Source organism: Tympanuchus pallidicinctus, unplaced genomic scaffold (genome assembly GCF_026119805.1).
Source record: "Tympanuchus pallidicinctus isolate F22 unplaced genomic scaffold, pur_lepc_1.0 scaffold22, whole genome shotgun sequence".
In the NCBI taxonomy this organism is placed as follows: domain Eukaryota; kingdom Metazoa; phylum Chordata; class Aves; order Galliformes; family Phasianidae; genus Tympanuchus; species Tympanuchus pallidicinctus.
The window spans coordinates 10873826-10894029 of NW_026294739.1; the positions used below are offsets into that span (position 1 = coordinate 10873826).

At 40.0% G+C, this 20204-nt stretch overlaps 1 protein-coding gene across 2 annotated transcripts in view; it reads right to left on the reverse strand.

The window, feature by feature from the left end:
* Positions 1-3333: 3333 nt before the first annotated feature.
* PLSCR5 (phospholipid scramblase family member 5) overlaps positions 3334-20204 on the reverse strand; it is a 76988-nt gene continuing 60117 nt past the window's right edge. Inside the window, exons 2-10 of one of the 2 annotated variants that reach the window (XM_052686028.1) lie at positions 15427-15677; positions 14634-14859; positions 12583-12734; positions 9202-9244; positions 8191-8411; positions 7023-7184; positions 6020-6181; positions 5466-5544; positions 3334-5379 (exon numbers count right to left, since the gene is read on the reverse strand). In XM_052686028.1, the coding sequence (XP_052541988.1) occupies positions 5506-5544; positions 6020-6181; positions 7023-7184; positions 8191-8411; positions 9202-9244; positions 12583-12734; positions 14634-14646 (792 nt within the window). In that variant the 5' untranslated portion in view covers positions 14647-14859; positions 15427-15677 and the 3' untranslated portion in view covers positions 3334-5379; positions 5466-5505. Of the gene's footprint in view, positions 5545-6019; positions 6182-7022; positions 7185-8190; positions 8412-9201; positions 9245-12582; positions 12735-14633; positions 14860-15426; positions 15678-20204 lie in introns of both variants that reach the window. The other variant, XM_052686027.1, reaches the window with a different exon arrangement.

The following is a 20204-nucleotide window of genomic DNA, read 5'->3' on the forward strand; positions in this document are numbered from 1 at the left end:
AGCTAAAGCAAACAATTTTAGCTTACAAAAGCTTTTGTGACTTGCATATGTACCCTTTCTTCAGGTGTAATGCTTACTGGCACGCTTCATGTCAGCGTCAGCCCCAGGTTCTCCACTGTTAGGAACAAAGCATGCCAGAAGACACACCCTGCCCGTTTACACTGACACTGTTCCCTACAGTTCCTTTCCCATTTCCAGTTTTTTTCTGGTCTCTTACATTTTTGTCTGAATTGTTCAAGTTACTCCTTCACTCTGCTTGCTGGTATCTAGCAATTTCTGGCCAGGAAGTATTTCTGTATGGAGCAATGGTAGCTTATGTCTTTTTTTTTTTTTTTAATACAAAATAACTGCACTGCAAGTAGAGCACTTACCTGATGTGGTTGTCACAGAGTGAAAAAGTCCCTGAAGTATCTCAGCGTGGAGAAACACACCAAGGTAACACATCCTGTTGACATGACTTGTAGCATAGAGAGTTCAATGCAAATCTGAAGCTTTCAAGTAGACTTTGAGGCTATCAGGATACATGAGGACAAGGCTCTGATTCCTACAGAAATACTAATCCTTTGCCAGGAGAAAACAGAAGATAATGGGGATGAGAGGTCTCTGTTATCATTTTTGCAAGAGAGTGGAATGCAAGACCTAATTGTGAATTTAGCTTAATTTTCAGCGGCAATTCTGGAGATGCGCAATCAGGAAGTCACCTACAGGTCTCTTTTCACAATCCCAAAAATTTCCTATCCTTTGAGTTAAAGGAATTGATGTACTCGGGGTACAATCACTGGGCATGCATCAACCTGCCCATCTGAACTTTATTTTGTGAAAGGTTAGTATTGTGCTAATAAAAGAACATTAACAAATATGGAAAGGAAAGCAGGAAATTGTATCTAGCCTGGGCTGTCTCAGTCCAAAAAATAAGTATTCATCTCTTTTGCAAACTGATTTCTTAGCTTCATGTGAGAGGAGCGAAGGAATTAACTGCTGATAAATAAACAAGTCAGTCTCATGGCAATTGCTAATGGGAGCGATTTGCTTTTGAAGATGCCATTCCTAAGAGAGGTTTTTAACGAAACATCTTGCATTCCAGAAAAAATAACAAATCTCCTTTCACAGAATATGGACTAACTTTTCCTAAGGATCTAAAGCTTTAGCTCCCCCTGCCCCACCAAGGGTGCTACTTTTCAGGAAAGAAAAGTACACATAAAAACCTGTAGCTGCTCTTTGAGTTAAAGTAATATGCATGATTCTAACTTAGAATATATCATCCTAATTGAAAAGAAAGCAATACAACTAAGAAGAGAGTCAAATAGGAAGAATTATTATTTTTTTTTCCTCTCAATACAGGAAGCACTTACCTCAATTAGAAAACATTGCGTTGGGATCATTTCCACATTTGTCTAATTATAGAACAAGGAAATTAAAAAGTTTTTTTTTTTTTTTTTTTGATTGTACAACATCTTCAAAGAGACATACTTTCATATCCCCAATATATTAGATAACCAGAAGATCTCAGAGCTTACAGAGATGCTGTGTTGCCACTCTCTTCCCAGGTACCGTTGTCATCTGGGGTTGTGGCAGTACTGGGGGTTTCCATCCTCTGCCCCAGGACAGCACACTGCAAGGCACCATGATGATATGGGACAGGAACAAAGGTATTTTACCCATAGAAAGTCCCCGTTCTTCTAGGGAGCAAACCACAAAGCAGCTGCTTTTAGACACAGCATTTTGTTTCTGCAGAAGGTGGGGAGTGCCCTGGAATCAGAGCTTTTCCCTCCACCCGAGGAAGATAGAGAGATATTCCAGGTGCAGAAGATAGGTTTGAGGCTGACCAAAGGAAATGCTCTCTTTGACATAGACTGGCTCCTGCCCATGTTACCTCATGAGATATTTGTCACCTGTAATCCAGCTATAAAAAGCAGGTGATAAGAACAAGCCAGCATCTTGTACCAAAGGTTTCATATCAGGCAACAAAGAAAAAAAAATCTTCAGTTAAGGGAGAAATAAGAGGTTAAAAGTGTGTTGGTCTTTAATCAGTGTCCTGAGTACACCTTGTGGTCTGTGAAAGCCATTCTATTAATGAACTGTTGCTGCCATCTACTGAGCACAAAAACTGCATATCACACAGATCAACACAGCAGCTAGCTATGGAGCGGGAAACTGGTCACTTGGCTGAATTAAGGTTTTCACTAGAACAAAAGTATTTCTGTATAGAAGTTCAGGACGTGCTTTTACTTTAGACTGTACCTGTGCCTGTGGGAAGTACTGAATTCTTCTTTGGGGATTGGAGCCACTGGGGAACTGAGAAATGTGAGTTTTGTAAAGAGCACCCAAAATATGAAATACATTGCTGTTAGTAAGAAAGCTTGCACAGCTGCAGATTTTATTTTTTTTAAAATAATGTTAATTTTCTTTGGTGATATCACATCAAACTCCATCTTTGGTGAACCTGAATTCTCATCCTCATATAAGTAGGGAGTTTCTAGTTGAAAAAGTGCTGGCATTGGCACTGTATTTCTTCCAGGATACTGAGGGGTAGGACTAAAGCCAAGCAGGCTGCCAAGGAAGTTCTCCTTGGTAGGAAGAGCTGTCACAGTCCCCATGCTTTGCTTTGTCCAGAGACGGAGGCAGTTCTGGATCATACCAGAGGCTGCCACTGGGTTTGAACGTGGCATTCATACATACACATATGCAAGTGGTGTTGTTTGTTTGTTTGTTTCCAAGTTTCCAGACTAACACACAAAAACAGCAACCAAATCAGTAAGTGCAAGAACTACAATTCCATCATCTGGTTGCAATATAGAAGAAAACATGTGCAAGCACACATTGCTAACCTACAAGGACATTGATGGCCCTGTGGGTAAAGACAGCTCTATTAAATTCAATGTGAATTGGACACGTTTGTTTCAGAGATGTTTTTGGCTTGTTAAGGGATATCAGAAGGCTGGACATTGGGAGTGAAAAGTGGCAAAGAACAAGGGAGCTGCTGGTCTCAGCAGGCACTGCATTTGGCTGTGCGCAGCATCAGTGCAAGAGCATGGTTTGGTGTAAGAAGCAAGACTGTGGCTGAAAGGACAGCTGCTCGTGTCTAAGGTAGCAAAGCGATTTCAAAGGATAAAATAAAATAGGAATCTGGTTCTTTTTCTCAATTTGAATTAGGGGAATTTAGGAGTGAAAGGACTGAATTCAACGGAATTACATTAGTGAGAAAAGCAAATTGGCGTCACCTGTGTCCTTCTGCAAAACCATATATTTCCACAGGAGGGAGCTTCTTGCCCACGAAGCCCACTGCTAGCGCGCAGGGAAAGGAAACAGCAGCGCTCCCCGCCTGAGCGCTGCTAGGAATTACAGCGACAGCTGGTAGTGAAACGGTTAACAAATAATGATGATTGTCAGAGCTTGTTAACCGCAGTTATTTTCAAGACATATGTAAATGTGTATAAATACCTAAGTGTGGTATATAATCTAAAACATACTGCTTAAATCTATGAACGTTCCCGAGTTAATTTCACTATGGGAACGTTAGTTGCAGCTTCCTGGATTTACTGTGTTTGAATTCATACCCATGAACATTAAATTAAAATTAGTCTAAATATTTGTTGAGAATTAATCACCTGATAAATTTAGCTCTTTTTCATTGTTATGAATTATTCATCATCTCCTCTCCCTTCCGTTGATGTGTTTGGTTATTTACAAGAATTGAATTACCAGTTTGTGTTTCAAAATCTAGCATTCCAGGTGATTTGTAAGGTGTTCCCCTTGGAAACTGTTCTTACCACGATTATTTTACGGTACTTCTCTGCTTCTTGAAGAACTCATTGAAGTTTTTGAGAGAAGCATAAGTAAATTCATACAGGAAATACTTTGCAACAAAATGTTTTTGTTTATGTCTTGCATGTATATAATGAATGCTGGCCTCAGTCCATCAAACCAGCCTACCCAGATTCCTCTGTAGGGTCTTCCTACCCTCAAGCAAATGAACACTTCCCCAAAACTTAGTGGCATCTGTAAACTTAGTGATGATCCATTCAATCCCCTCATCCAGATAATCAGTAAAGACTTGAAACAGGGCTGGCCCCAAAACTGACTCCTGAGGAGCATCTGAATTCAATGCCATTCACCACCACTTTCTGGGCCTGGCCATCCAGCCAGTTTTTTTACCCAGAGAAGAGCACACCTGTTCAGGCTATGGGCTGCCATCTCCTGCAGGAGAATGCTGTGGGAAACAGTGTCTAAACAGTGGCTAAAGCCTGGGTAGACTACATCAAAACTTTTTCCCTTATCCAGTAGGTGGGTCACCTGATCAAAGAAGGAGATCAAGTTGGTCAAGCAGGACCTGCCTTTCATGAATCTGTGCTGGTTGGACCTAATCCCCGGGTTGTCCCTAAGAGCCCGTGTTGGCATGAATGCTTAGGAACAGTATTATGAAATACTGTGACTGCAGGAGCGAGCAGTTATGTAAAACTTACCTAACAGAGAAAACTCCTATTGCACAGTTTTACCATAGAGAATACCTGAGCTTGCCAAAGAGAAAAGATAATTCTGTTCCAAGGAGGTGTTTGCTCTTGGATGGCCTCAGACAAGGCCAATTGAGAAGTTATCAACCATCAGATATTACAAAGAGCGGGAAAAAAAAAACAACTTCTAAATGAAATTCTTGAGTGGAGAGGAGCACAAATGCTTCACATTAGATAGGTCAAAAGCTAAGTGATTCGTGTTCACATAGGGGACTTTCTCAAACCATACTGCCTGCCTTCAATACAGACAGCAAAAGTCCACATTTTCTGAATGGAGTTTAAGTTCCCCCATCTACTATTGGAAGCCTAATTTCTGGCCACAGCTCATTAAATAAATCTTTGCCATAAAATAAATTGCAAGCAAACATCCCTTCTTTCAACTCACTGAAATAGATACCATGTTGAACTTCCCATTGGGTGATGTCTTTATATTTGTTGCTTTCAAACTCAGTTTGTTACTATTAATTAAATAACAAATCCGAAAATGACTTCTAAAATTATGAAAAAGCTAAACCAAATCCCTCACAACACACCCTCATGTGGTTAGTAACTGGTACCAGCACTCACAGAGCATCAAAGAGTTCTTTAAACAGAGACTTTCATCAGTGACGCTGCAAGGCTTCGTCTAATCTTTCATGATTTCCCATGCAGGAAGATCAAAAGAGAAAGAAGAGAATAGCACTGTTCCTTTGGAACAGTGCTCTGTGGGAAAAGTATATGTTTAGCTACAACGCGTGTAAAATGTAAGTGGGAAATTATTATTTACAAGAGATATATTTTAATAAACAACATCATTAGCTCCCTTTCTTTTCCTATAAGGAACAAGGATTTGTGCAGTTCAAAATCATGTCCAAAGCTCAAGAGATTTCTGGAAGAAAATGAAAAAGAATTAGAAAGTATCTAACATATAAGTCTTCAAAGCAAGAAGATCAATTTATGTTCATTTTTACTTACTGAAACACATTCTGCATATTTTATTGTTTCTGTCATCTTGTTAGAAGCCATCCAGAGAGTTTTCAAAGAACATTAAGTCCTACAAGTAAACAAATAGTGAATGGTAACGAAAGTACAAAAATGCAACAATTAATATCAGAAGTCGTGCTTGTAGGCTTTTGTTACATAAATTAATTAGATTAGTCAATCATTTTCTATTATTCTGCCACTGAGCAATAAGAATGTCAGAAGACAATCCAAAAATCTTTAGTAACACGAGTTATGTTTTTAACCTAATAAATCCAAAATATATAGGTTGCTGGTATTCTAGAGCAGTGAGTAATTTAAGTAGGTTTGCCCTTTTATGTATATTTTGTGTTGTACAAATCCTAGACGGCTGAAACCATTGCACATGAATATTAACATGTTAGCGTCAAAAGCAGCACAAGCTCTTTTTAGGCAATGGTTTGACTTTTCACTGCGTGTATGCCTTTGTCAGGTCACAGCCAACAGCAAGGACCTCTTTGGTCGCAGTCTGTCCAGCTCTTGACTACCTCTTGATTTTTCATACTTACGATGAGAAAGCATGCACCGATCATCACTGCCTTGATTTTCACGTCAAGATCTACTGGGACCTGGATCCCAAAGTTGGCAGTGTTGGTAAAGACATTGTTTACAAATCCAGACCAGTACTTGGAAATTTTGCCAATCGTCGACATTTCATTGAGGGCTTTTACCTGCACCAATTTAAAAATAAAATAAAATAAAAGGAATAAGCCTAGATGTAAATAAATCAAATACGCACTGATTATATCTCCACAGAATTAATGACTCTGTCCTGACATGCAGAGTACTCTATAGTTGTCAGGCTGTTCTTTTCTTCTTGTCGTTGAAATGCTCTACGAGTGTCAGATTTGACTATAGGGATGGCATACAAGAAAGAATCTTTCTTGCAAATTTGGAGACATCAGAATCGTCAGAGCTGACAGAAAAATGGGGGGAAGCAAGTTTACACCACTTTTGCTCTTCTTTCACGAGGATTTTTTTTTTTTCAGATTCAGATATGCTCCAAGTCACAGCAGCAGCACTGCTGTGGTCTGCTGTCTCCTACAACTGACAGATATGTTCTTGATTGCAAATTCCTCACACAATAACAAAATTAGGAACATTACCTATTTAAGTCTTCTGATGTGGCTAGAAACACAGAAGTTCTCTTATGATTATGTAACTAAGAGGAAGAGCTTTGTTTACATCAGAAAACTGTTCACAGTTTTTTCAACAGTCTCTCATTCTCTTTCATACCCTAAGTATCTCAAAGGCTCTTCCAAATTACTTTTTTTTTTTTTTTGTCCTGACAAATGAAGATAAATGGATGCAGAATTGTCAATCCCATCCAGAAGACATCTGCAGAAATCTGCATGTAGAAGTTTGGAACTCCAGTGCACATGGTTGTGATTCTGTTCCCAAGTTATTGCAACATACGTAATGTCTTTAAGAGTAGAATGACAGGGTTTTTGATTAAAAATTTCATTCAAAGCAGCAAAACCGTAAAATTCTTAACACTCATAAGTAACATACCTCAAAGTCAACATCTTCAAAACAGCCACAAGTTGCATATGGACCAATTATTTTTAGTACATCTTCTTTACTTTCATTCTGTATTGTAAACTTAGGCAGAAACGGGTCCCAGTTCTGTACAACGTAACCAGCTACTGTACCTGGTGGGGATTGAACTTCTAACTAGCAAACAAAACAGAATAAAATCTTATAAACTAATTTTATATTAGCATGTTTTTCCATAATACTTTATCATTTATGCAATTACAAACTATTCATTTAATGCAGTTGTGTATAATTTTTACCAAATCACGAACAGGACATCTAAGGTGCTTTTAAATACAGTGAACAATAGAGAACTCAAAAGCTGCACTAGAAGCTATCATTTTGAATCAAACGTAAGATTTCATAGAAGTTATACACTGTGGTGAAAAACAAAAAGCCTGTAATGTGTGAGTATCCCATAGGCTATTTTCTGCAGTAATTGTGCTACCCAGGATTCTTTCTTCTGAAAATCTGGATGCAGAACTGAAAATGTAGGTAAAAAGTCTCTCTACAAAACATTTTCATAAAATAATATCTATGAATGCAAATCAAAATTAAGGAGAAAAGATCTTATTCTTGATAGGATCTGTTTTTCACTCAAAGCAGCTGATTTTTGCAATTTTCCATGGCCTTGGAGAGGTGGAGCCCTGACACAATACACCAGCTTCTCCTGAGAGCTGCTTCCCAGGCCAGCCTGCACTGCCAGCCCCAGGAAAAGTCCCTCCTTCCCACTCTGTGCTTGCAGTGAGTGATGCACATCCACAGCACTAAGTGATGTCAGTCTAAGCTGGGTGAGCAGCGGCTCAGGGCCGCCCTAAACAGAGGGAGATCTGTGTTATCAGATGCAGGAGTCTATTTGGGATGCCCATGAGAGGCATGCGTGGCACGTTACTTCTAAATTACTTCACAAAGGGCCTTGTTTATCAATAATCGCTTCTAAAGGAAAGTCTTTGGGTTCTTCTCTCACTCAAAGTGTTGCATCAGCAAGTGCAGAAGCAAAAAAAGAAGCTGCCTCCATGCAGCCCAGGCTAGGTCACAGCTGGGAATTCCTTCCTGCCATCCTCACTGAGGTCATGCAAGGCTTAATTAATGCAGAGCACATGCAGTGAGATGCTCGAACAAAAGGCAATTAGGCAACACTCACCTCTTGCAGGAAGCAAGGGAACCAGCAGCTGTTGCATCTCAAGGGTCTATTCACTGTAATCACCTCTCGGCCAGTGTTATCAGCAATCCTTATGGTGAAAGACCTTATAGGTGAACACAAGTTACGATTGAAGCAACCATTTTCTTCCACTGCAAAGTAAACTCTTTGTCCCAAATGGTTTTTAATCTCATATTTGCTGCAGGTCTCTGTGCCAAGTATGGCTAAAAAAGCCAAACAAGTTGGATGTTACCTTAGCATAAGATTAGATTACAAAGAGCCTCTGCCAAGACTCACCGAATTCTGCTCTGCATACATATTTACAGCTGCAGTCTTCTCTGTGGTATTTACTCTAAAAAACTATGAACAGAGACTGTTTAAAAATTGTTTTTAAATGGTGACATAAAGAAAATGTATGATAATAATGAAATAATCATGTCAAGTTCTATTTTGAAAGAACATTTAGATCAAATACTTTAATCTGCTGTAAACTGCAGTACATATCACAAAACAGAATTCATACACTGAGTTTTGGTTTTGGCTTTTCTTAGTCTGCACACTGTGAAAAACATTGATACAAGGTTATCCCACTTCAGTGACACAACTTTCACTCAGAGAGGTGCCCAAGAATCAGGCCAAAACTTCTCGAATAGGAGAAATACAACTGAGGAATACATTTTAAGGTGTTTTAATTGTTGAACGTGAAATTTTGCAGAACCATGTAAATCAAACTATTATGCTGTATTTAATGCTTTCTGATCTTCCTTACTTTCTTCACTCGTAGCACATTCATCATTGTTTAAGACAATAACCATCTTTCCAATCCATGGAAAAAATTGAATCTCTAGTAACTTTGAGGGAAGGATTTTAGGGCTTGGGCACTGTAACTTTCCTCTCTTCATCTCACCACACTAACACCATGCTGGAAGCCTGATGGAAGGTCAGCATGAAGCTGGGCTTGGAAGCCCTTTAGAGACAGCAGTAGTTGGAGTACAAGAGTTATTAACAGCATACCTTCAAGGAGCTCCACCTGCTGATGAATAATGATCCGGTCAAGCTGTTTCAAAAAGAAAGAACAAAAATATAAGCTAGTGGGTGTTAGAAGGTCTGGGGCTGCTGGTGATCACCTGTCTCTTTGCATTCCATTCCTTCCAGAGTTCCCCAAAGAAACCCTCTGCTTGAAACCATCCTCACCTGTCATTTGGTTACAAACTGCCACTTTTCTGTGCTTACTGTCCCTCCGACATGCTCTGCTTTAGAAAATAATAATTAGTATTGCGAAACCTTAATTTCAGCCTACCTCCCAACGTTATGTGACTTTTTAATGTATGTTTTATGTGACATTTTAGGCTTTGCTGGTTTCTTCTCCTTAAATTCCAGATGGGCATCAGACGCCTAATGCTGAATTTTGCCATTACTCACAGCTGAAGACAGAAAGCTCATGACAGACATCTCAGACCTGCATGTCACAGCTCTCCAGCATATGTATATTTCACAATTGATAAATATTGTCTTGTACACATTCAAACTGTTGTAGCAATTTATCAGTTCCAGTCATCTCCTGCAGCTAGTTTAGACAGCAAAGAAAAGCTGGTAATAAATAAACTTCCAGATCCCTTTCATTAATCTCTAAAATGTGCATGCCAGTAATTGAAATAATAAAAAATATTTGGACTTAAAAATCTTCTCCCAAGAAGCTTTGCTGTTTGTCATTTAGATTTCATGAGATATGAGAAGCCTTGGAGCTCATGGGAAGTTAGTGCAGAGCTCTGCTGATGAAAAATGAATAAACAGGTTAAAGATGGCAGAGCTATTTTAATATTTTAGTATTGATTTTAATATGGATTTCTTTCCCCCACACAGGCTTTCATGGAGGAAAGAAAAATAATGAGCTTGAACTGCTAAAAACTTAGAGTGATTTTGCACTGCATATCAGTTTGTTGTGAACAAAGCATAGGCAATGTTTAGCCAACAGGCAGCACCATTTGTTTGACTTGTTTGTTTTGCCTTGTTTCTGCAAGGCAACCATTCTGATGCATCTTTCACTGAGGCACTCGTGGATTAAGGAAATTCTGCGTTTGTATTTGAAAGCATGGAAAGCCCTTTGCTTTACATAGGTCTCAGTACTCTTGAGCTCTAATGTGCTAAAATTCCTTATGCAAAGCTAACTCTTAGCATTTAGTTTTGTGCGCACTAAATTTACAAAACATCAGTCTGACCAAGTCTAAACTAAGAAGCTTCTTACAAAACTGGTAAAGCCTGAATTATTGCACAACACAAGGTTGAGCTGCTTGGAAAATTCTCAGGTCTCTTCTATCTATTCCTTCTCTGGGCAAAGGGTGATCCATCACTTTTGAGGTGGATCCCACACAATTCCCAGAACTACAGCTTCAATCTGGAAGTTAATCACGTTTTTTCGGGTAACCTGTTTTGTAGTAAATTATTTAGAGCGACACATTTGTGATGATTATAGAAAGCAAGTTCAGCAGGGCAGAGGCAGTTTATCGCCAGGCTCTGAAGCACCTCAAAGAGCCAAACCCATCGCTCCTCAGCCCGACTGACTTCAGTGTGCATTTGCATAGTGACAGTTTTCTGTTCCTCTCACCCAGTGCTACACGCTGTGCCCTAGAGTTCCTGTTTAGCATAACGCTGTGGGGATCTCTATGAGATTCACTGGGGCTGGATCCTGCTTTCAGAGGCAAGTATGTTATGGCCTTATTAAGAAATATATTCAACTTTCTCAAATAAATCTATCCAGCTATCTTCCCTGCTCCTGCTGGAGATAATCCCAGAACCTCATTTCTATTTGTTATCTTCTATTTATTCACAGCCACTTTCTATATAATCCTTCTTCTGTTGAAATCATTCTTTAAAACAATGCCTTTTTTTTTTTTTCCCGCACAGGTTGTTTTCTCTTCCAGGGATGACAGCTGTCAGAGTTCCTTCTCTGATAGAATTTTATTTTTAGATAAAAATGAAAAAATTGCAGTCCTGTTTTAAAGCAAGTTCTCTATTCCCTGTGCCCTTTAGATGGCACTTCTCTGTGCCTGCTCCAATTGGGAACCCACATCCATAATGCACACAAAACCAGAAGCAAACATGGTATGCTCCATTAAAAATCCCCAGTTCAGCTAGAAATACTTTCCACCATTTACATGAGAGGTTCTGCCTGCAAGTTCTGGTGCAGACCGTGGGTTTCCAGGTCTTCCTCTGGCCAGAAAAGGGGACACTGAGGGCCAGGCTGATGCCCTACCTTCACAAATGCAGTCTCACAGGGACCCAAACACACAAGGACCAGGAGTCATCTCAGGAGTGAATTGAGAGTAATTAGTAAGGGCTGCAGCACAGAGACATGGTTATTGAGTTGAGAATGAAGACTTTATGTCAGATGTAATCCTTTCATAAAATGGAGTAATAGAATTTGCTTACCCACGTTGTACAGATAAAGGTAAGGTGTAATTCGTGTTCATGCAGAAAGCTGAATGTGTTACCTGCCAAGTATTGACTATCACAATCACTTTTCAACTAAAAAATGTAGCTCCACAGTCTGTGAACAAATGCTCCTGTAATTGACAACACATATCATTTTGTGCACAGGCTCCATGAAATGAAAATCATAACTCCACATGAAAGATGGTTTCTGAAAGGTCTCCCACTTTTGTTAACTGTCTTATGTTCCAAATAGAAAATGCATTCAATTTCTGCCTCTATACAAAACTACAGAAAAGCATATTTTAAATACAACCCTCAAGTCATGCATCAGAATTACAGCCTCATAACTACTCCTCAGCTCCCTCTTTTCTGCTGTACACTGTTTGGGCACTGCCCCTTTTCTGCCTCACAGCCCAAAACAGAGGTGCAAGTTTGCAGCTGCTCAGGCTTTCTCTTCGTCAACTTGAGAACTTGTTTCTCCCTCTCAGTTGGAGAGCATTGTCCTTGTGGGCACGAGGAATTTGCTCCAAAGACCTCCATGTTCCTCAGGGAGAGGGGTGTGATTCCCTCACACACTGCTGGTTTTAATCAACCAAACAAATTCTGAAGTCAGCCAGGAATTTGGCACTGGTTTCCCTTAAGGAGCTGGAAAGAAACTGGAGGGACAATGAGAGGGGTCATAGTATGACTTAGGAAAAGTCCTAGAGAGAAGAAAATCATGTCTGGGGGCAAGGAGAGCTGCATGCACAGCAAATGGATTTGTGCAGAGATGAATAGCAGCAATGAAAGAAGAGCTTATAATTTGTACATTCTTTATCTTATAGTAAATGTCAAACAACAGAAAAGCCTCTCCATATCCAGTTTCCCCTCCCCAAGAAAAAAACTCAAACACTCCCACCCCTCAACTACCAAAGGAGTCCATGATGAAACAGAACAGTTCCAGCATTGGGAAAGATTCTGGACCTGGTTCAGGTACTCCAATCCAGGTGGTAAGTTATGCGTGTGTGAGGCTTGCTTCCAGGGGCCTGCAGGCTCAGCAGGCTTGTCCTGCTCTGACAGGTCAGAAGAACCAGGGAGGTAGTCCTTAAAGACTGGGTTTGTTTGTCCTTCAGATTCTGCAGGGGGGAAAAAAAAAAAGAAGAAGAAGAAAAAAAAAAAGAAATGAGCAGTGCCAAACAGCAGCCGGTAGAACTGGGACACCAGCATCACATTCTGCCTGTGCCTATACCAGCATCTAAGCTCAGATGAGCAGCAAGCACCTTGGCTGTCTGCTGCAAGCTGGTCTCAGTGCCAGCACCTTCCCACCGCTGCAATAACACTGGCTCTGCTCGTGCACCACGTGCCAGCTGCAGCTCTCAGTACATCTATGGTAAGTCCTCGCATTAACCAAGCCCCTCCGCCTCGGCAGCAAACAGTCACCAAACCATCTTTATCTCCTACGTGACAATACTCAGGCATAGCATGGACTGAGCTCCAGAAGGAATTTTGGGTTTAGGTCTGAAGCTGCCTTTTGCAGTTGTGTGTTTAATTGAGGTCCTTTAGCTTTATTTGAACCCACTGTGGCTGATTCATCGTTTAATCATATTTTGATCTTAATTTGCCTTTGCAGCCACTGCTTTCCTTCAAAGCCAGAGACCACAGGAGGAAGAAGAAACCCCTTTGAATTTGTAGCTGGCTTTTAAAAATGTATAACTGGCAGATAAATATTTTATATGCTCTTCTGCATCATTTTACCTCACAGGGTTCTGTTACTGCCGTAACTCTTGTTGTTACATGAAATGCCACGAAGTGGCCGAGTGTTAGTGTTATTCTCAGATAATAAAAAGGAAAAAAGACAACAAATTGCAGTTCTACCTGTCAAATTTTAAGCTATACAAAAATCAAACGTAAATGCATTAAATATTGATGACAACCTAAGCTACTTTGAGGCTTTGTCTATTTTCATGGCTGCTTCCTACTTCATTTACAGTGCGGGAGAACTTAAAAGTTACGACATGATGCAGTGAGCAATCTGCAGAGGTACTGGTTCCTAACAGAAGCATATTACCAAGTTCCTTCGTTATGAAAACTGTATTACAGAACATGACTATTTTGTTGCTCTTGTTAAGTACTGTGCATTAAAATATACAGAACCAGATCTCTTTTACATGGCTAAATATAAGCAAAACGTATACTTTTCCCTTCGGGGAAAAACGTATATTCCAAGAGTACAACAATGCTCTAAAATCCGTTTCCTGCTGCATAACTTCTAGTGCTATAAATACTGAAATGTCTGAAGTATCTGGTGGGGAAATAAAGGGATAAGTATTACTTTGCTGGAGCTCCCTGGGCCAGCATCTGCCTCCGTACGTCACACCAGGGCAATCCCTGTGGGGTTGCATTCAGCTAAGAAAAAACAGATTTGTGCCCTTCTGCTTAGCTTTTGGATTTGACTGCATGGAAAAAAATGAATGCTGATGGCTTGTGAGAGCAGCGTATTCCCGTGTTTATCTACAGCCCTCAACAGCCAAGCGCTGCAGCTCAAAGACAATACGTGACAGAAATTAACCTAGAAAGAAGTAATCTGGTTGCATTCATTTATTCTTCAGATATTTATTTTTCCAGCAAAACTCTAGTCAGTTTTGAAAGTGAAAAGCATTTTCTGATTTCATATTTTCAGAGTGGAATAGGAAAGAAGTGCGAAATCTGTGTGAATCTTGGATCAGAATGTGCCCTTCCCATGCAGACCATACTGACAGGTTTAAGCACAAAGATACAAGCACCATTTCCTGACTGAATGTAGATGCAAACATTTTGTAATGCACTTTATTCAAATAACACTCCAGAATAGATTTTAGTCTCCTTAGGAGCCTCTTGAATACTAAAAAATTAAAAGAAGCCCAAACAACCGTGCTTTGGCTGCTGTGGTTTTAGCCTGAAACTCTCATTTCATCAGACTGCTGATTGCTGGAAATGTACAAGACTGTAGTTTTCTGTAAACATGATCTAAAAATAAGGACTATAGATGCACTTACCTTGAGAGGCCATGAAGCTTCCTGAGTTACTTCTTCAAAGGAAGCCAGGTTAAAAGAAAAGGCTTTTCTTGTTGCAGCAAAGAAAAAAAGAGCACAGCATGCACAAAACTTCAGAAGGTGTCTGTCTACTTCATATCAGCTTACAAAGAACTGGAGGAAACGTATTGCCTTTCTCATGTTCCAGAACACTGCATTTTATGTCGATGGACAACAGGGGGAGATGATGCTAGCAAACAAGAAAAACATTATTCATTTCAAGTCGTTTGCACCAATGGAAAGAGGAAGAAGTGTTTTGTGCATACAAAGAGGTAAAACTTCGATGTACCCACTGGGAAACAGAACGCATTAAAGCTGCAACTCCACTTTATAATGTATGTATGTATTCTGCTACAATACAAATTCTGCCTTTATAATTCAATATTTATGTTTTGATTTCTGCAGGTATGCTGCAAGGACAGAGGAGATGTTAGCTGCATCTTCCCACTGCTGGCACCCACACAACACATCTCGTGCTCGAAACAGAATGGGCTGTGTGGACTTTTTCCCTGCACTTCCCTGTGGGGCTCAGTCTCCCCTCCCCAGGACTTCACCCCTGGGAACAGCTCCATGCAGCCCCTCCACACCCCTTGGGCTTCACTGCTGATCACTGAGAAGTGCTTAAACAGACATGGAAAGTGAAACGGGCTGTCTGCGTCCTGCTGCGGGCAAGCATCGTCCATGCCAACACGTAACGCACAATTACCCGCATTGCACCGAGAGCAAAGAGGGAGGAGGGAGGATAACCTTGACTTACCAGCTCGTATTTCTACCTCGAGTGCCCAAGTCGCCATGGAGATCATGCACATGTGAGCCGCAGACAGATATGATGCATGGCTGCAAAATGGCAGAGCCTAAGCAGAGCTCACGGAGGAGCAGGGCGAGGTGTTGGGGAGCATTTCTACTCTGCTGCTGCAGGTCCTGACACTTGGGAGCAGTCCACAGAAGCACACCGAGCAGATTTATATCTCTGGAGGGCGCAGCTCAGGGAGATACTGATGAGGATCTCTAAAAGAATACGTGCAAGAAGGAACACAATTTGTATTGAGTTTATTAGTAAATGCAAAGCCCACAGTGGAACATGTGAAAAATTGGCTGTGTAAAACTGCCTGGGAGCTTGTCATTGGGCACTGAGGAGTCACGGAGCAGTGCAGCCCTATTCACAGACATGGGAAATTTGGTTGCTGAACAACTCTGCACTGAACAAATCCTTTCAGATTGGGAAGAAGTTTCCCATCACAGGAGATAAAGACTAGGAATGACTAGAAGTTTTTGCTTCTTTCTCCTTGTCAAAGATGTGCTTCTTCAGAGCAGAAGATCTAACCTGGGGAGCAGGCACAGAGCTCCAGCAAACTCCCTGAAGAAGAAAGGGAGAGGAAAAGCCCCAGGTAAATATCATAAACTTTTCAAACGTAACTTTGAAAGTGGTGGATGAAAAATATCAAAAGGCAGCTTGGGTACAACAGTCACCCAACCTTAACAAGGAAAATAGTTTGCTTTGCCTCTTGGAAAACCACTCCAGAAACATCCCAGTACTTTTGTCAATGCATAAAACAAGAGGAGGGCAGTTAGAGAAATGTGCCCAATACAAAAAAAACCCCCACATGCTAAGAGATATATACTGAAGAAAAAGGCTTCAAATATTCACAGAGCATTTTCTGAGAGCTCCAAACAATGCTCAAGCCTGTCCCCACCAACACACTGTGCCTGCAGCGGGATCCCTGACCTGGACAGTGGGCAGTGGAAAGGAGAGCAGAGCTGAGGCACATGTGTGGGCTCTTTCCAGGAGCACTATGGTAGCAGGGGCAGGTCCAGATGTGAGCAGAAGTCAAGCTTCAGTTTTCCACTGCTCATGAAATTAACATTTCTCTGGAGTGTTTCTGCCCCAAAGAACTCATTTCTTGGCATTATTCACAAAATTGCAGTAAGTGGGTAATAGGAAGACATAAAACTTGGCTTGAAGTATATTTTCTGTGTTTGTTTGGTTGTTTTTTTTTCATTGCTTTCACAAATTTCCATATCTTTCACAATGCCCCCTTCTTACCTTATTGTTTTAGACTGAAACAATCATTCCAGTAGATTGTATCAATTGATTTCTGCAGGATCTGAAAACGAATCCTGCATTGAGATAAGTCTTTACAATTAAAATTGTGTTATTTAATCTCAGTTTATTTTTTTTTATTAAGCACCCACATGTTGGTCTAAATCTGCTCCAGCTGTGATTAAAGGCAGCCTCACTGAGGACTGCAGGAACAGAAATCTTAATCGTATTTATCCACAAATGCAGCCATCCTTTGGTGCTATTTAAAAACACATAGGGAAAAACTACAAGCAAGGGAGGGACATACAGACAACTAATCACATACAACTAATTCTAGCTGACTTTTAAGGAATTCCACAAGCTGAATGGCAACACCCAATTTCTGCCAAGACACTGAGTTCAGCCTTATCGCACCCCACTGAAGACATTGGGATCACTGCCTACATTTGTTCTACTGCAGGGAGACTGAATAATAGGAACAGAGCATGCTCCCTTCTTCTGGGTGATGGTGCTGGACACCTGCAACACATTCACAGGCTGTGACCACCAGGCCAAAGTGCTGGGAGAAAAATAGGAGACAGCAGCAAGATTTAGAGTATGAGAGAAAGCTGTTTGTTTCTGGAGGTCAAGGCATGCTGTGCCATCCAAGAGCAGACTGCAGGGTTCTTGCCTATTCACATCAGTTCAGACTGCACTGCCAGCAATTCCAGAGCTTCCTGACTGCTAGGAAAAGGAATAACTAATGCCAATTTCAATTTTAAGTTTCCTTTCCCTAAAATATCTATTGTCACCAGCTTTAATGCTTTACATTGTCATTTTCCATTTTTATAGGAAATTACGTGACCTTCCATCTTTCTTAGATTACCCTTTAGCATAAGAAGAAACACTGCATGAGCGCAAGAATCAAATGTAACTGTGCAGTAAGCTCCAACCTGCAGATTTTTACATAGTATTACACTCTGCACTGAAAAATGTGTATTAGAAATTTTAATGCTACCCCCAGCACGTGTTGATGTGGGTCAGAATCCAAGCATAGATGTTAGCAAACCTAGATGCCAGCAAATACAGTAACCAACTAGAAATTTGTCAAGTAGCTTCCATACTCATATATTGACCCAATATATGGAAAAGACTGAGCTCAACAGCAGAGCCAAATATTTCAGTTTGAATCCTATTAAACGTGGTTAAGAAAATGTGACCATGAAGATGTTGGTTTATTTAAGCAGACTGATGTGATTTAAGCAAAAATAAGTCAATAAATGGGTAGCATGGAAGACCTAAAGGTACCTTGTACCAAACTCCTTTAGAGCACGCTCAGTGTTTATTAGGTGTGTAGCTCTGGCACCCTCTCAAGGGGTGCAGCTATTGTAAAATTATCAGTAAAATTAAAATGATACATCGTAAGATTATCTCCACTGCATCTTTAGGAAGTCACTACTCAACATTCTAATTCCAAATTCAAATTAAATCAAATGTGGTGTTTTTTTTTCACTTTTAGGAGGGAACAGAGAAGAAGAGAAAGGGATAAGATACCCATAGAATTGAATGACATAACAGTAACTCTATTAGGACATCAAAATTAATTTCAGTTTCCCCGAGGTATCTTATTTTAATTAATAAATTCACAATCCTGCTCTATTAATTAGAATAATAGGTTTCAGACGAACTTATTTCTAATAAAGCTTTTCATAATGTAAAAAGAATAAAAGAAATTAAGGACCTCATTCAATTTTTCTTCTACATTTAGTAGCAACATTTAAGTTTTTTATCCAATGCTACAGCAAAACTATTGCTCAAATTTTAAATTTGAAAACCTTTGGGTTTTTCATTCACTGTTTTTCTTACGCTCTGACTATTGAAGGGATAACAACGGCCTGCTTACCAAAAAAAATAGTTCTTGTGGGATAACAGTTATTTTCATTTCTCATATTATTTCCTACTATTAAAGCTGATAAGCCATGGATTTTTAAAAGTCCTTCTTTACTGCTTTCTTTCCAACAAACTCACAAAACAGCACTTACAAAATTCTACAAGCTTCTCAGATGATGTTTTGCAGCTCGGGTTACCTGGGCCATCTGATGGTCACCAAGGCTGCCACGCTAAGGCTCAAATCACACTTTTACGCATGCTAATCCACTCTTCTGCACAAATCAGCAATAGATATGGAGAACTGAATCTTTTTCTCCCTAAATCGTTTTATGTTTCTGTCTTTTTGTATCATAATTCACTCACTGGTGGAAAATCAGAGCATTTCCCATTTTTTCTCCAGTTGCCAGAAGTGATAAATATGTACTTTAGATAACTGTGAAGCTCTTTTCAGATTTCTGTTACATGAAACAAGAAGGGAGAAGAAAACATTAGCTAACTCCCAAAGGTTTACGTTAGCAAAATAAGAAAAATTCTGCACAGGTGAAATGGATGCTCACCATTTCAGAGCTGTTTGTCCTTTCACTTAGCACACTGAGGTGTGTGGTTAGCGAACACGGTGGCATTGGGCTGATGGTTGGACTGGGTGATTTCAGCAGTTCTGACTGGTTACCGAACCAGAGCAAGAGAGGCCAGCAGTAAGTTATGCACAACTTGTCCAATTGGTACATCTGAGTAGCATTTTGTTTAGACAGGTTTGAAATTGACAGGCTGAATATTTTCCCCACTTTACTGAAGAACAGAAGTGCTTTTTTCACACAGTAATCATGCTAATTTATTCTAATACTTACATTTTAAATACAATAGAGAGGGGAAAAGTTAGGATACGAAGAACTAGAAAAATTTAATGAATCATAACAGCAAAAAATGAGAATAATCAAGTATTGGATGAAATTCCACTCTCACTTACTCCAGCAAAACAGTTCGTTTCTGGTGACTAGGATATGAATGTAGTCTCTTCTATATTTTTTTAGACAAAGAATTATACATTTTATAGACTCTAACATTTGGTTAATGGTTACTAAATCTGGCATTTACAGAGACATTAGGAAAGATAGTATTTATTTGCAATTTTATTTCCCTCATAGTGAAAGTGGAATCCATACAGCTGCACAACGAAGATGATTAGAATTGCTAGAAATGAAGGCCTCCTGGGAAAAAAAAATATCAATAGCATAGTTTAACTACATGAACCATAATTGCATTATTAGCTCTGCTGCGTGCTACCACAGGAAAGCTAATGACATGATTCTGAAGAAGCTTTATAGATTATGGAAAACTGGATAACCTCTTGTGCTCCCATTGACAGCACAACTCATTTGAGATCCCTGCCATCACGGGGGATGAAAACTGCCTCATTTTTCACAAGCCTCTTGCATATGTATTTTTGTGGAATTTAAATATTAACTGTACGTACACCATTGGATGATTAGCCAAAATAACAAATGACCTTTTGTTTAACCTTAGCTGTGGCAAATTTAGCAGTGAATTCAGTGGGTGTCGGTCCCTGTCCAATAGATAAGCAGGTGTTGCAGGAGAAGGAAAGGAGAGGGGCACTTACCACTCCA